At 41.8% G+C, this 13,013-nt stretch overlaps 1 protein-coding gene across 5 annotated transcripts in view; it reads right to left on the reverse strand.

Annotated features, from left to right (window-relative positions):
- The window catches only part of LOC103973737 (uncharacterized), a 47,208-nt gene extending 35,532 nt beyond the window's left edge, over positions 1–11,676 (reverse strand). For 4 of the 5 annotated variants that reach the window (XM_065099397.1, XM_065099396.1, XM_065099395.1 and 1 more), the window contains exons 1-9: positions 11,431–11,676; positions 10,444–10,548; positions 10,218–10,361; positions 9,897–10,013; positions 7,739–7,849; positions 6,908–6,970; positions 6,700–6,826; positions 5,411–5,493; positions 5,111–5,327 (exon numbers count right to left, since the gene is read on the reverse strand). In XM_065099397.1, coding sequence (XP_064955469.1) covers positions 5,111–5,327; positions 5,411–5,493; positions 6,700–6,826; positions 6,908–6,970; positions 7,739–7,849; positions 9,897–10,013; positions 10,218–10,361; positions 10,444–10,548; positions 11,431–11,556 — 1,093 coding nt within the window. In that variant the 5' untranslated portion in view covers positions 11,557–11,676. The other variant, XM_065099398.1, reaches the window with a different exon arrangement.
- Positions 11,677–13,013: the final 1,337 nt, after the last annotated feature.

The raw sequence follows: 13,013 nt of genomic DNA on the forward strand, positions 1-13,013 counted from the left end.
ATTTAAGGGTGATGTCCCGCCAGAATCAAGGCCCCTTCGCCTCCCAAGAACGGACAACGGCTCACCCACGCACGCGCCCAGCCGTCGCGTCGCATCGAAAGACACCAAAAGGCCCTTCGCCTTAATGAAGGCATGACGTGGCGACCCCGCTGAAGCGGCAGCAGCCGAGCGCCTCGACCTCAACAACGAGCCAACCCGCCCTTTCTCGAGGCGGGATTAAATACGGTAACTTTTCGGCCCCCACCGCCGCCAAAAATCAAAAGCAAGGCCTAGGCTGCACGCCTCCAGAGACCACGCCTGCGCGGTAACCCACCTGCGCCGTGCTCCTCGGCCCTCGGCTGCACACCTCCCGAGACCACGCCCGCGCGGTAACCCGCCTGCGCCGTGCTCCTCAGCCCTCGACTGCACGCCTCCCGAGACCACGCCTGCGCAGTAACCCGCCTGCGCCGTGCTCCTCGGCCCTCCGTCTGCGCCGTGCTCCTCGGCCCTCGGCTGCACGCCTCCCGAGACCACGCCCGCGCGGTAACCCGCCTGCGCCGTGCTCCTCGGCCCTCGGCTGCACGCCTCCCGAGACCACGCCTGCGCGGTAACCCACCTACACCGTGCTCCTCGGCCCTCGGCTTCACGCCTCCCGAGACCACGCCTGCGCGGTAACCCGCCTGCGCCGTGCTCCTCGGCCCTCGGCCGCACGCCTCCCGAGACCACGGCGGCACTATAACCCGATCGCATCATACTACCCGACCCTTTTCGGCTCTATGATCATCAAGTTTGGCCCCGTCCGACCGACCCGCCGACAACTCGCCCCTTAGACCCGCGTGGACAAGTCACCCGGAGACAGGAGCCATGCCTCGGGCCCCCCCCCCTACATGCGAAAACCGACGCATAGCTCCTTCCGGGGGGGGAATATGATAGGGGTAAAAACGAATAGGACATGACGCACCGGATTTGACGTAACACTGCCCCATGACAACCGCCCCAAACGGCGCACCACGCCAAGGGACAAGCATTAATACCAGCGTAACGCGCACCCTCACCGACCGTACCCGCACGGCCTCGTCTTGCTGACCCCGTACGACCGGACAGAGCAGGGGAAGGCGTCGGCCAAGGCTTGCCACACCCTACAACTCGACCTTACCACGCAACGCCCACAACGGCAACAAACGCGATCAGGAGTACGGCTCTGCCCCGACGGGGTGGCGTCAGGTAACATCGAGCTCACCTATAAATACCCACGGGCTCCCAGCCGGCGAGGTAAGCAGACAAGCACACGATTTTCCCCTAAAACTCCCCTCTACACCACTAACTTGACCGTTGGAGGGGTCGGGCCGAATCGCCGACCCGACCTTTGTGCAGGTATTCGGGGAAAGCCGACCCAGCGACGCGGAGCATCCCGGCCTTATTCCCAGCCTGGCAGCCTCGCCTGATCCTAGTCGTTCGGACCCCTGAACCAGCCGCGTCGACCCCCAGGTCACGGCTAAAAAAGTTACTTACCGTAACAGAAGCCTTGGTCATCAGTATATGGGGGCTGTGTTTCACCAAGGAAAAAGTTCGAATGCAAGTACCAGTAAGTCCTATGGGAGGGACTTGATCATGCAGAGATATGATCGAAGCAGCTGGAGAGTTGGACTGCTCCAGAGCCCATATTCGCTTAAGGGAGCCCGACAAGTCAGAGGACAAGGTCGAGTAAGCGAATGTTGCTACTAAGGAAGCTAAGGAGAACAGAATCGATGCAAATCCTACAACGTGATGGTAGAGGCCATGCATGAAAGTTGCAGTCTGTCTTTCCATCGACCAAAGGGAGCTGTTTGGAAAACACAGAGGTGTTGAAGTAAGGGGTCGAAAGGGGCGAGGAAGCAACGACGAGTCCAGAGGGACTTAGCTACCCAAAATCAAGCATCAATTAGAATGGAGGTGGACTCAGAGGAGTGCCACAGAGACATATCTACTGATCGGGAAGAAAATGGACACAGATGCGAGGCGACGGATAGTAGGGCCATGGGCATGGTAGCGCCATGGTACTGTAGAGGCGAGACTTCCGTGAAAGTCATTGATCCCTTACTCTCATGGAGGGAGAGCGCTTGGTCGTAAAAGGGGCCGAGGAGGTGGAGCATGCAGAGGCAAACTTCAAGTACCGAGACAAAGCTGAAGGGTAGAGGCCAAGGAACTTCGTAAGACCGGTGTCAACGAGCTTCTCATCAAGATAGCCGAAAGTGAAGGACTTCGGGTCATAAAAGAGTGCACGACCAAGGAACGAAGCAGGCAGTACGCGGTGCTGTACCTTTGCTACTCAATGGAGTAGGCGACAGGGTTGATGGAGAAGACGGTACAATCCCAGAGGCGACCAAATCTATTAGAGAATTACTCCAAGTTGGGGTGAAAACTTCTTGCATTCCAGAAGTTCGATGGCATTGAGATGGTGAATTACAGTAGCTAACTCAACGCAAGGAGTGCAAACACTTCAAGTGTTTCAAAAGTGTGAGCAAAGAGCAGGCGAAGGTCATTAACCAGCTCGATGCATGGAGTACAACCTCGAGGAGGTGGGCGAAGTCAAGTAACCTTTGCCTTCTCAACCCTTAAGAGAATGGGCGAAACTGAGTACCCCAATTCTCTTATCTATCCAGCAGAGGAGCTCTGCACAAGTTCAAAGACCCTTCGAAGATAATGAAAGACAATAGTTGTCAAATCCTCACCAACGGTGATCAGTGCTACTGAGAGTAGATTGTCCGCTTCATTTCCCAACGAAATGCCAATCGAAAGTGGAAGTGATGCGAACCTACTTGGAAGTGACAACTAAGTGAAAGAAGAGTCAATGGACAAATTTTATGGAGGAAAGACCCAAAACTTCAGAAGTTTGCGAGACGATGCTCGTTAAAGCTCCAACAAGCATCCACCCAGTTCAAGCAGCATGAGGCATTTGAGAGACTAGCGCAGTAAGGATGGTCTTTTCCTTCATCTGGAGGATCCGCAGGAACCAACAGGGATCAACACAACTCAGCCAACCCCACACTAGAGTCAGAGTCATTGGCGAGTTGAAGCAGTATGGCGGATCAAAGGTTCGACTACTCAAAAACAGCAGCGGAGAGCAGCTGGGAGCCAGGAGGCGAATTGCAGCTAGAGCAGAAGATTGAAGACTCAGCAAAGGCAAGGAGTTGCAGTGTCGGCAAAGGCTTCGACGAGGACGTCGAAAGAGTAAGTGGGGGAGAAATGTCACGGACAAACTTCGAAACAGGATGTTTGATGTAATGCTTATGTATGTCCGTGTCTTTTCGTATATTCATGCTTTGCCTAACATGTAGAGGGACAGCCGAAGGCTTAATAGTCTCATTTTAGTTGGGTTTGGTGGCCGTTTTAGGCTTGCAAATAAAGGTTGTGTCATATGGACACTTGTGAGAGATTTTCGGTCTGTAGTGGACCATTTTGCCCTTTGTTGTGCAACTGTTCAGAGCTTGTAAAGTCTGTTTGTAATTTGCATTATCTATGAAGTGTTTTCAGAAATGTTTGCTTGTGGATCCCGAATGAGGCATTTTCTCTAACCCGTTCTCTCTTTTGTGGGTCCTAAAGGACATTGGAGGCTTCGAGGAGACTGACCTTTGCGGACGGACACGCAAGTGTACCGCACGACTTAGGCAAAACCAGCTAAGCCTGTGACAAATGGGCAAACTGAGATAACGAACAGAAGCTTGAGAAATTTGCTTAGAAGCTATGTTGGCAAGAATATTAAGTAGTGGGATCTCATTCTTCCATAAATTAAGTTTGCCTACAATCGTTATATGCATCATAGTATTGGTAAGAGTCCTTTTTAGGTTGTTTATAGTGCTAATCCTACTGGTCCTTTAGACTTCGTCTCTTATTCGACAACTAAGCAATTTAGTGGAGATGTTAATGAGAGAGTAAAGCAGATAAAGAAACTACACGAGGGTGTTAAAGCAAATATAGAAAAGCAAAATAAGAGGTACATGAAAGCTGCCAACAAACATAGAAAACATATGGAGTTTAATATTGGTGATTTGGTCTGGATTCATCTAAGGAATGAGAGGTTTCCATCGGGCAAATTTAGAAAATTGAAACCAAAGGCTGATGGTCCATTCAAAGTGCTTAAGAGAATTGGCAAAAACGCTTATAAGGTTGAGCTACTTGAAGATTATGGAGTGTCCCCAACATTTAATGTTGTTGATTTAAGTCTTTTACACAATTATGTTGACGAAACAAACAAGGACTTGAGGACAAGCATTTTTCAACCAGGGGAGATTGACACGGGAGTGTCTAATTTGCTACAATCTGCTCGTAAGGACCTAGCTGATGATATGGTATTTTTTTCAACCAACAATGTTGCCTCATAATTTTCAACTCAGCCCACTCAAATATAACAGCTTATCAGCATATTTCCTGCACAAAGTTAAAGCTATTTCAAGGTACTTTTCTTCATGACCAAGGAATGCTTTAAAGAAATTGGTTTGCAACTGTAAAACACTTAATTTTGAAATTCCCTATGCACGAAGGGTTGTTTCATGCACTAGTACTTATTTTGGTATTTAGGGCTTAGAAAGGACTTTAAAAACTGATGATATTTTGGCAGAAGCTCTCTTGGAGTTCTTTCTAAAACTCTGTGTCTCTTGGATGCTTCCTTGAGTGGTGAGTCTTTTATTTTCAGTTTTGTATCCTTGTTTAATTTCCTTGGGGTGGTGAACTCTCTGTATCCCTTTGTGATTTTAAACTTGGTGGTGAGCTATTTTTTTTCGATCTTATTAAGTATTATCCTAAGTTCGTACATTTTCTATCTGAAAAATTGTATCATCAGTTTTCTTTCGAAATCTATTCTACTTTACCCCTATTCTGCATCACACCGGTATCATACATCAAAATATGACTTTTCTTAATAGAAGCAATTCAGTATTCTACACTGGTTTTGCGAAATTATATCATTTCCAGGGAACCTCAAAGTTAGTAATCCCATTGCTTGTTAGCGGAGCATCAAATCATCATGAAGTTGAACCTGTTATTAACAGAAATGTAAGTGTACTAAGAGAGTGTGAGAGAACCTACTGGTAGTTAAGTACAAATTTCATTATTGAACAAAGCCCCACCATGTTAAAGAATTTAGCAAACTAACCTACTTGCATCCGATGTGGCAGAATACTGAGAATACCCACTGTGGATTTAATGAAGTCACAATCAATTCCAACATCCAACCCAAGAACTGAAAATGCAGCCACAGCTGCATTACTATGATTGTGGGCCCCTATTGCCTTTAGATCTCCTAGTTGTAGATGTGTCACAATCCCAGTTGTAGGAAAGCTAAATGTGGCGACCTTTGACCCAAAATCAGTCTTCAAAACAAAACACAAAGTCAAAGACTATAAGTAAAAAAAACATTTAAAAGACCAAACAGAACCAGAGAACTCAAGATTACCTTAATGCCTGGGTTTCCTTCAATCCAAGCTAGATTGCACTTATCAGTATATTTGCTGTAAGCTTCCTCCATGTATTGATTTCCTACCATGAGAGTCAAATCTTAAGAATACAGAAAGCAATGGGATATTAAAATGAAACAAGGTGATAGGATATTGAATTTAAAGTTCACTTCCTCTTATTATCCGGTTTTCCGGAACATGTTTGATTTTTGGTTTTTATTTTCAACATCTAACTACATATGGATCCCATATCTTAGTTTCCTTTATAGTCTGATGCATTTAACTCAAACATTTTGCTCTACCAATTAGCCTGATATCAATTTCCCATGTTTGTTCCTGATGCCTAACTACAGCACCATTTCCAAAAGAGATGCATGCTAAAAAAATTTAAATAACAGTTACCAGAAAATTACATGCATCACTTATGTATTTAAGTCATGTCAATGATCAGGTGAAAAACATAACAAAGCAGTCAAAGCCAAAATGGAAAGCAAATTCAACTTTAAATAGAATACACCACGTATTACATTAATGTTGAGAGAAGACATAGCAAATGGACTTTACCCTTGTCCCTTGCATTGTTGTTACTACTGAATTTGAAGATCATGGGATCTCCAACTCAAGGAATTAATGATATTAGTCGAGTCATGGTCTCATCATACTTCACATTGTGTTCAGGAGATTACTGTAGTGAGCAGTAATATGCAAGGTGCACTAATTTATTTGCTCTTTGAGGAGTTGATTAAAGAGTATGCAAAGGGCATCTCTGTAACAGAACAATGGGGTAGCTACATAGAATCCAAATGCAGCACCATTAAGAGAAGAGTCAGTAACTTAACAACTATACTTAACCCCTCATGCACTAAATTTTTAAGAAACATATGCATCTGCAGTTCTCAGTCTATCTTCATAGCATAATCCTAGGAGTAATTGTTTTCAGTTCTCAGTCATATATGACAGCAAGTACATGAGATGTGTTAGCTATCAGATAGTGTTATTGACAAGCAGATAACCAAAATGAAAAATAATAGTGCATATCAGAATACTTAGAACACTTGCATACTTCCTAGACACTAGAATTATTCCTACATGAGATAAATGAATCAAGGCTGATGATAAACTAAATATTTCAGCATCAATAAAATTGTCAACATGAATTTTCTAAACCAACAATTGCTTCACTATTCTCATGTTGATGTGTTATAACACTTCAATTTCGACCAACAAACGCAATGTAAATATCTTGATCTCAATCTAGACACATATCTAAAACTTTGTAGAAATGTACCAACGGGGAGGATCGCAAGCTTGTTATGCTTCAAATGAGAAAACAAACGGCATTTTGTTTCAGCATAATTCTTCAACGTCTTGTGCCTCTCTAGATGATCAGGAGTGAGATTTAGAATGACTGCAACCTTAAAAGATAATTGAGATTAATCAATCAATAATTTGCTAATTGGATGCTATATAGAAAAAAACAAACAAATCAAACTTACTGATGGGGAGAAGTATTTGGTTGGAATTTCTAGCTGGTAGCTACTGACCTCCACCACAGCAACCTAAGACAACAAAATTAGATGTCATTAACACATAAATCTAATTGAGATGATCACATAAAGCCTCACCAATGTTGTAAGTATAGAGGTTATAAGATAATAAAGGTCGAATTATGGATATTATGCCACATGTGAAATGCTAGAAGTTTATTACTTGTGCTGCTTATGTCCTACCATTATCAAAATTGCAAAAGGTACTTCACTTTTTTATGCTTATCACATACCCTAGTCCATCTTTGCAATTGATAAAAGGACATATAAGCAGAGAGTTAAGACTATCTTTTGCATTAAATTTATCAAGGAATAATGATACTGCCAAAAGATGCATACATAGAGTATTTTAGTATCATTTATCAACAAACTATTCTGTCAAAAAAGAAAATGTTAGCACATGCATTAGCTAAAACAAATCAAACAGTTGTGCACGTAATCCAACCAAGCAATGGTGAGACGACTGCAGCGGGATTGCTTATTAAGGTGCATAGCCCAAGAGCATTACAAGCCTCATTTTGACAATATATATCACAACTGTGATGTCCAACGTCATTAAATTTGTCCAACAAAGAATACTTGAATCTATACCATCCTACCAATTTTTATCTTGAATAAATCAACCACCCATGATTACTATGGTAGAGAATAACATCTTTCAATGACCAGGCAACTGATCCAGAATTAACATAATTCGCGTAATTCTTATTTTGAAAGCGTGAAATCTTGAAGAAAGAAAATAAACATGTATTCCATTGACAGAGAGATAATCAGATTTGCCTGAATCATATCCTCAATGGAATTTGCATGCAAACAGAGGAAGGCAGCATCTGAGAGTGGCTTTCCAAGGTTCCCTCCAACAAAGATTTCAATGCCAAAATGATGAAGCATCTGTATCCAATAAAGGTAGAAAGTAATCAAATGCAGCCAGTTTCCACCTATGTCATCCAAAACAAACTTTGATTAGTGGTAATAAACTCAGTAAAATAAATATTAACACCAAGGTAGAAAGTAACAAATGCAGCCAGTTTCCACCTATGTCATCCAAAACAAATTTTGATTAGTGGTGATAAACTCAGTAAAATAAATATTAACACCAATAACCTGCATGATGCATGTTCTAAACTATCTTTTAGAACATGAAAAATCACATGGATAATTTCTGTCAGGTCTGAATTAGGAATTAAATGGGTCTGAATTACTATGTTAACATTAAGTCCAACATACCAGGTCTGCTTCAGATAGGTCCACAACAGGTTTTGTTACATCTTGTTCTATGTTGTTTTTTGTTAATAAAATGTAAAGCAGCTACTTTTTTATATGTTTGTAGAAATCTCAGGGTCAAACCATGACAAATACAGGTAGATTGAGAAAATCAAGACTGATTAAATACATTGATTGTATCCATTTATTATTTTTAGTCAAAATTTGGATCAAATTAGGTCATGTTTAGTTTGTCAAGAAAAAAAAATTCAGTTGGAAAAGGCAGCATCCGAAGACTGGGGATTGTGTACAGAGCAGGTCTGGCTGTTTTATCAATAATTGTTCAGATTTTTCCTACCTGAACCTGACCCGGAGCAGGTTTGCTGACAAACCTCAAATTAACCAGTCAAAATTAAAAAAATTGATTTACAATGTGGTGTGGGAAACTTAAAGTGCCACTAGTAGGACTCCTCTCTAGTTCAATGTCTTAAAAATGTATATCTATCAAAAGATAACATGCTAGAATTCTCAATTGCTTGTTCAGAATGATAACAGGAAAAAATCATAAACTTTATCAAGGTCTCATTCCAGTTATATTCAGTGATTGAAAGAGGCGCTCGGGCGCTCGCCTAGGCGCTCGGGCGAGGCGAGGCGAGGCCCGAGCGCCTCGCTAATGTCCCAGGCGGCGCGTTTCAAACAGGCGCCGCCTGGGCGCTCGCCCAAGCCTAGGCGCTGGGCGCTTCGGGCGAGCACCTAAGTAAACCAAGTAAGCGAACCAGGATTTTAGGTCTGGTTCGGTCCTGGTTCGGTTGTTAGTTGGTTCAATCAAACCAACTAAACCGATATAACTCTTACCCAACCCTAACCCGCGGCCGCTGCCGCTCCCGATCTCGCTGCTCGTCGCTCCTGCTCCCGCTGCTGCTGCTCGTCGCTGTCGCTGCTCGCGCCTCCCGCGAGCCTTCCCGTTGCTCGCGACTCCCGCGAGCCCTCCCGCTGCTCGCGCCTCCCACGAGCCCTCCAGCCGCTCGCGTCTCCCGCGAGCCTTCCCGCTGCTCGCGACTCCCGCGAGCCCTCCCGTTGCTCGCGCCTCCCGCGAGCCCTCCCGCGAGCTTTCCCGCTGCTCGCGACTCCCGCGAGCCCTCCCGCTGCTCGCGCCTCCCGCTCCCTTTCCCTTTCCCGCTGCCGCTACCGTTGCCGCCGCTCGCCGCTGCTTCCTCGTTTCTCTGTCAAGCTCAATATACAGTATACTCTTAATGTTAAGTTTATTTGAATTTTGAAATGATTAATTTTCAATACTGTTAATAGATTAATAATATATTATTTTGATTTTAATGTTGTTAATTTTTATTTTGATGTAAAATTTTATTGTTTTGAATTTTGAAACTTTTTATTAATGTGACATTGTGATTTTGTATCTTAGATTTTCTTAATTTAATAGCATATTTTTATTTAAAATTTTAAATAATTATATTTATTAATTATATTATATATTTTTATATTTTAGCGTCTCGCTTCGCTCGAGCGAGCGCCTAGCGCCTCTGGCGTTTTTGGACCTTGGCGCCTAGCGCTTTTTAAATCACTGGTTATATTAAAACCGATGGCCAAGGTATCATAGATCAGAAAGGCAGAGATAACTTTAGCCATAATAATTAATTTGATAACAATGCCACAGGAAGTTGTCTAGGGAGAAAGCCTAGGTGTAACTCCTAAGTACAGAAAAAAAATATCAAGTTACCTGTCCAGCAAAAGTAGTGACGGTGGATTTTCCATTTGTTCCTGTCACTGCTAAAATCTTCATGCTCTGAGGTAATGCTTCAGCTGCAAAGTCCAGTTCAGACATCACTAGCTTTCCCTGCAGTTAGTGACAACATAACTAGTTTTGTTTTGCCGTATGTCAAAGTTCTTTCATGAAATACAATATAAATATAAAAAGCTATTGAGCCATTATATCTGAGCCCTGAACTACTCAGTGAACACTTTCATTGACTTCTATCTCTAGGTAGACGGGGTATAGAAGAAACCAAGAGGTAGGAAAGGGTTGGCCAATGGAACTTACAGAATGCAGCAAAGAGGAAAGGTCATACTCCTGGAGGGGAACCCCAGGAGATACAACTATTCTATCTGCATTAGCAAGGTGCATGTTGTCACAATAACCAAGCATGGTTTGCAAATCAGCATATTCCACAAACTGAGGATCTCTCTGAAATCATGGATGTCTGTGATTAGATTAAAGACAAAAATGAATACAAAATAATTTTGACATGATCAATATGATAACAAACCTCCAGAGGAACCATTTGCTCATTTTTATCGATCGCAAGAACAGAAGCACCTCTAGAAAGTGCAAGCTTAACCGCGGCTCTCCCAGAAACACCTAGGCCTACAACCTGCCAAACTAGGATAACATCAACTCAATGAAGTGTGGTAATGCTGTAAGAAGCCTTAAGGCAGACCCGCAAGCTAAGCAGCAACACATAATTTAAACTATGCGAGTTTGCAGCATTTAAGATAATCTAAAACAGTTTCTCATGTAAAGTAAAGCAGTAAACAACATAAATGGTGACACTCTAGGCTTTCAGTTCTTCAATCTGATACATGTAGTGCATTAGGTATTTTTCTCTAAAACTTCCACCAAAATTGCAAACGTGATATTCCATAAACAAGGATAGACCTCTACTGAACAATTTTAACGGGAAAATTCACATAAATGTCCCACCAAAATCAATGAATTGCGTGTGTTTTACCCCATAAACAAGGATAGACCTCTACTGAACAATATTCCATAGGCAAAATCACATGCAAAACCCAGCAAACTCAATGAATTGCATTCATGCTCTTCCATTAACAAGACCATCCCATGTCTTCTCTCCCTTGTTCAAGCAAATTCTCCAATACCATCCAAAATGGAAAAGAAATTATTAGTAATGGAACACCCTGTTGAAGCAAGCCCTAAGTCTCTCTAAATGAAAATTGGTAAAAAAATTCAAAACTTTTCACTTATTTCGTCGGTTGTGATTCGTCAAATGTAAGTATGCTTGAGATTCTAAACAGAAGGTTTAAAAGGAAAAGGACATTCGACTGTGAACATATTGACATTTGGGAGAGTGGACTATGAAAGTACCTTGAGGAACTCGATCCAACATCTGTTGATCAGTACAAAGATTTTCTATTCTTGGATTTGTTGTCACCTCTAAGGGAAAAGATCGACAGAAACTACAAGAACAAGATATTTCCGGAGGAGGAGGAGGAGGAGAGTGAGGAAGACTGACCGCAACTCTCTGGCCCTTGAGATCCTCGATGGAGCACTGAATCCTACGAAAAAGTGTATAAGGAAAAGACTTGAGAGAGCTCGGAGGCTTAGGACGAAGGCCAATAGAGGCCGCGAGAGCCGCCATTTCGACGGGATTTGGAGAGCAACGCGAGCAGCCGTTTCACTTCTCGGAGGCGATCAACCAATTGCAAGTGTGGAGGTTGGCTCTTCCCATCGCGAAACGATCTTGGACAGCGGGAAACGAGAAACGGGATCTCCTGTGAGTGGAGTGAAGGCATTTCTTGTCTTTCTACTGCAAAAATTGCTTCTAATGTTTTAAAAAATTGTAAAATTTATTTTATATATTTAGTCACATATGAACATTGGGAAGTTTTATAACCAATTTAGATAGAATCATGGAAATGGTGAAAAAGAAAATTTCGTAAGAAAAGGTGATTTTCCTAAAATGCCTCCTTTTTCATTTTTTTTTAAAAGGCCTCCTGTTTTATTTTTTTAAATGATATCCCAAAAGACCCTCGTATACTACCCTCGTATCAGTTTCAAAAATATCATCCTCATCCTTTTTAGAGTCATCTTATGATCCGTCCATACTATGACTTATTATAGTGTTTTAGTCATCACAATAAAAATATTATAAAAATTATTTAAAAACATTATAAATAATAATATAAATGGATTCACAATCGAACTTCTCAGTCTAAAAATTTGATTTTATAACATTGTCTACGAGCAATCAGAAAGACATAATAAAATATTATTTATAATTTTTTTAATAGTACTATAATATTTTTATTACCTTAATAAAAATATTATAACGCTATTGAAAACACTGTAACTAAACAAATAGAATCGAAACATACCAAAAACCATTTGATAAAACCGAGATTCAAATATATATTTATAATAATTTAAAATATCACAGTATAAATATAAATTAAAAATGACCTGCTTAGTGTTTTGATCATCAAAATAAAATTACTATAAAATTTATTTTAAAATATTATACATGATTCAAATAGGCTCTTTATAGGGAAATCTATAGGTGACATCATGCGTAACGGAAGAACAAAAAATAAAAATCCTAAATTTCCGAAAATGTGTTCATCATCGAGCGAAGATTAGTGCACAAAACTCGCAACATAGAAAACCACGTATGAGATAGTTATGTTACCTAGGAAGATCGCATATCCCTGAATCCTTATAGATCTATTAGAGATTATAAAGGAAGTCAAGCATCCTCCTCTCTAGTGGTGATTCACATAGTAATGTTAGGATCAAGAGCATTAAGAGGGGGGGGCGTCAATTAGTACAGTGGATAACTTTCGACGATTTAAAACGACGTTTATATGATAAAAACACTTTCGATGAAAAACTAATTTCGAAAAGTTCTTCAACTTAAGATTAAGTGAAGTACAATTGAAGAAAAAACAATTGAGGCAATTTGCAGTTAAGATAGAGAGCAGAATGTAAATGCAAACCGAGATTTAGAGTGGTTCGGTCAATCTTGACCTATATCTACTTTTGGCTTCCTCCTCCGATGAGGTCACCGACGTCCACTAGAGGCTTTCCTTCAATAGGCGA

This window comes from Musa acuminata, chromosome BXJ2-3, assembly GCF_036884655.1.
Source record: "Musa acuminata AAA Group cultivar baxijiao chromosome BXJ2-3, Cavendish_Baxijiao_AAA, whole genome shotgun sequence".
In the NCBI taxonomy this organism is placed as follows: Eukaryota; Viridiplantae; Streptophyta; class Magnoliopsida; order Zingiberales; family Musaceae; genus Musa; species Musa acuminata.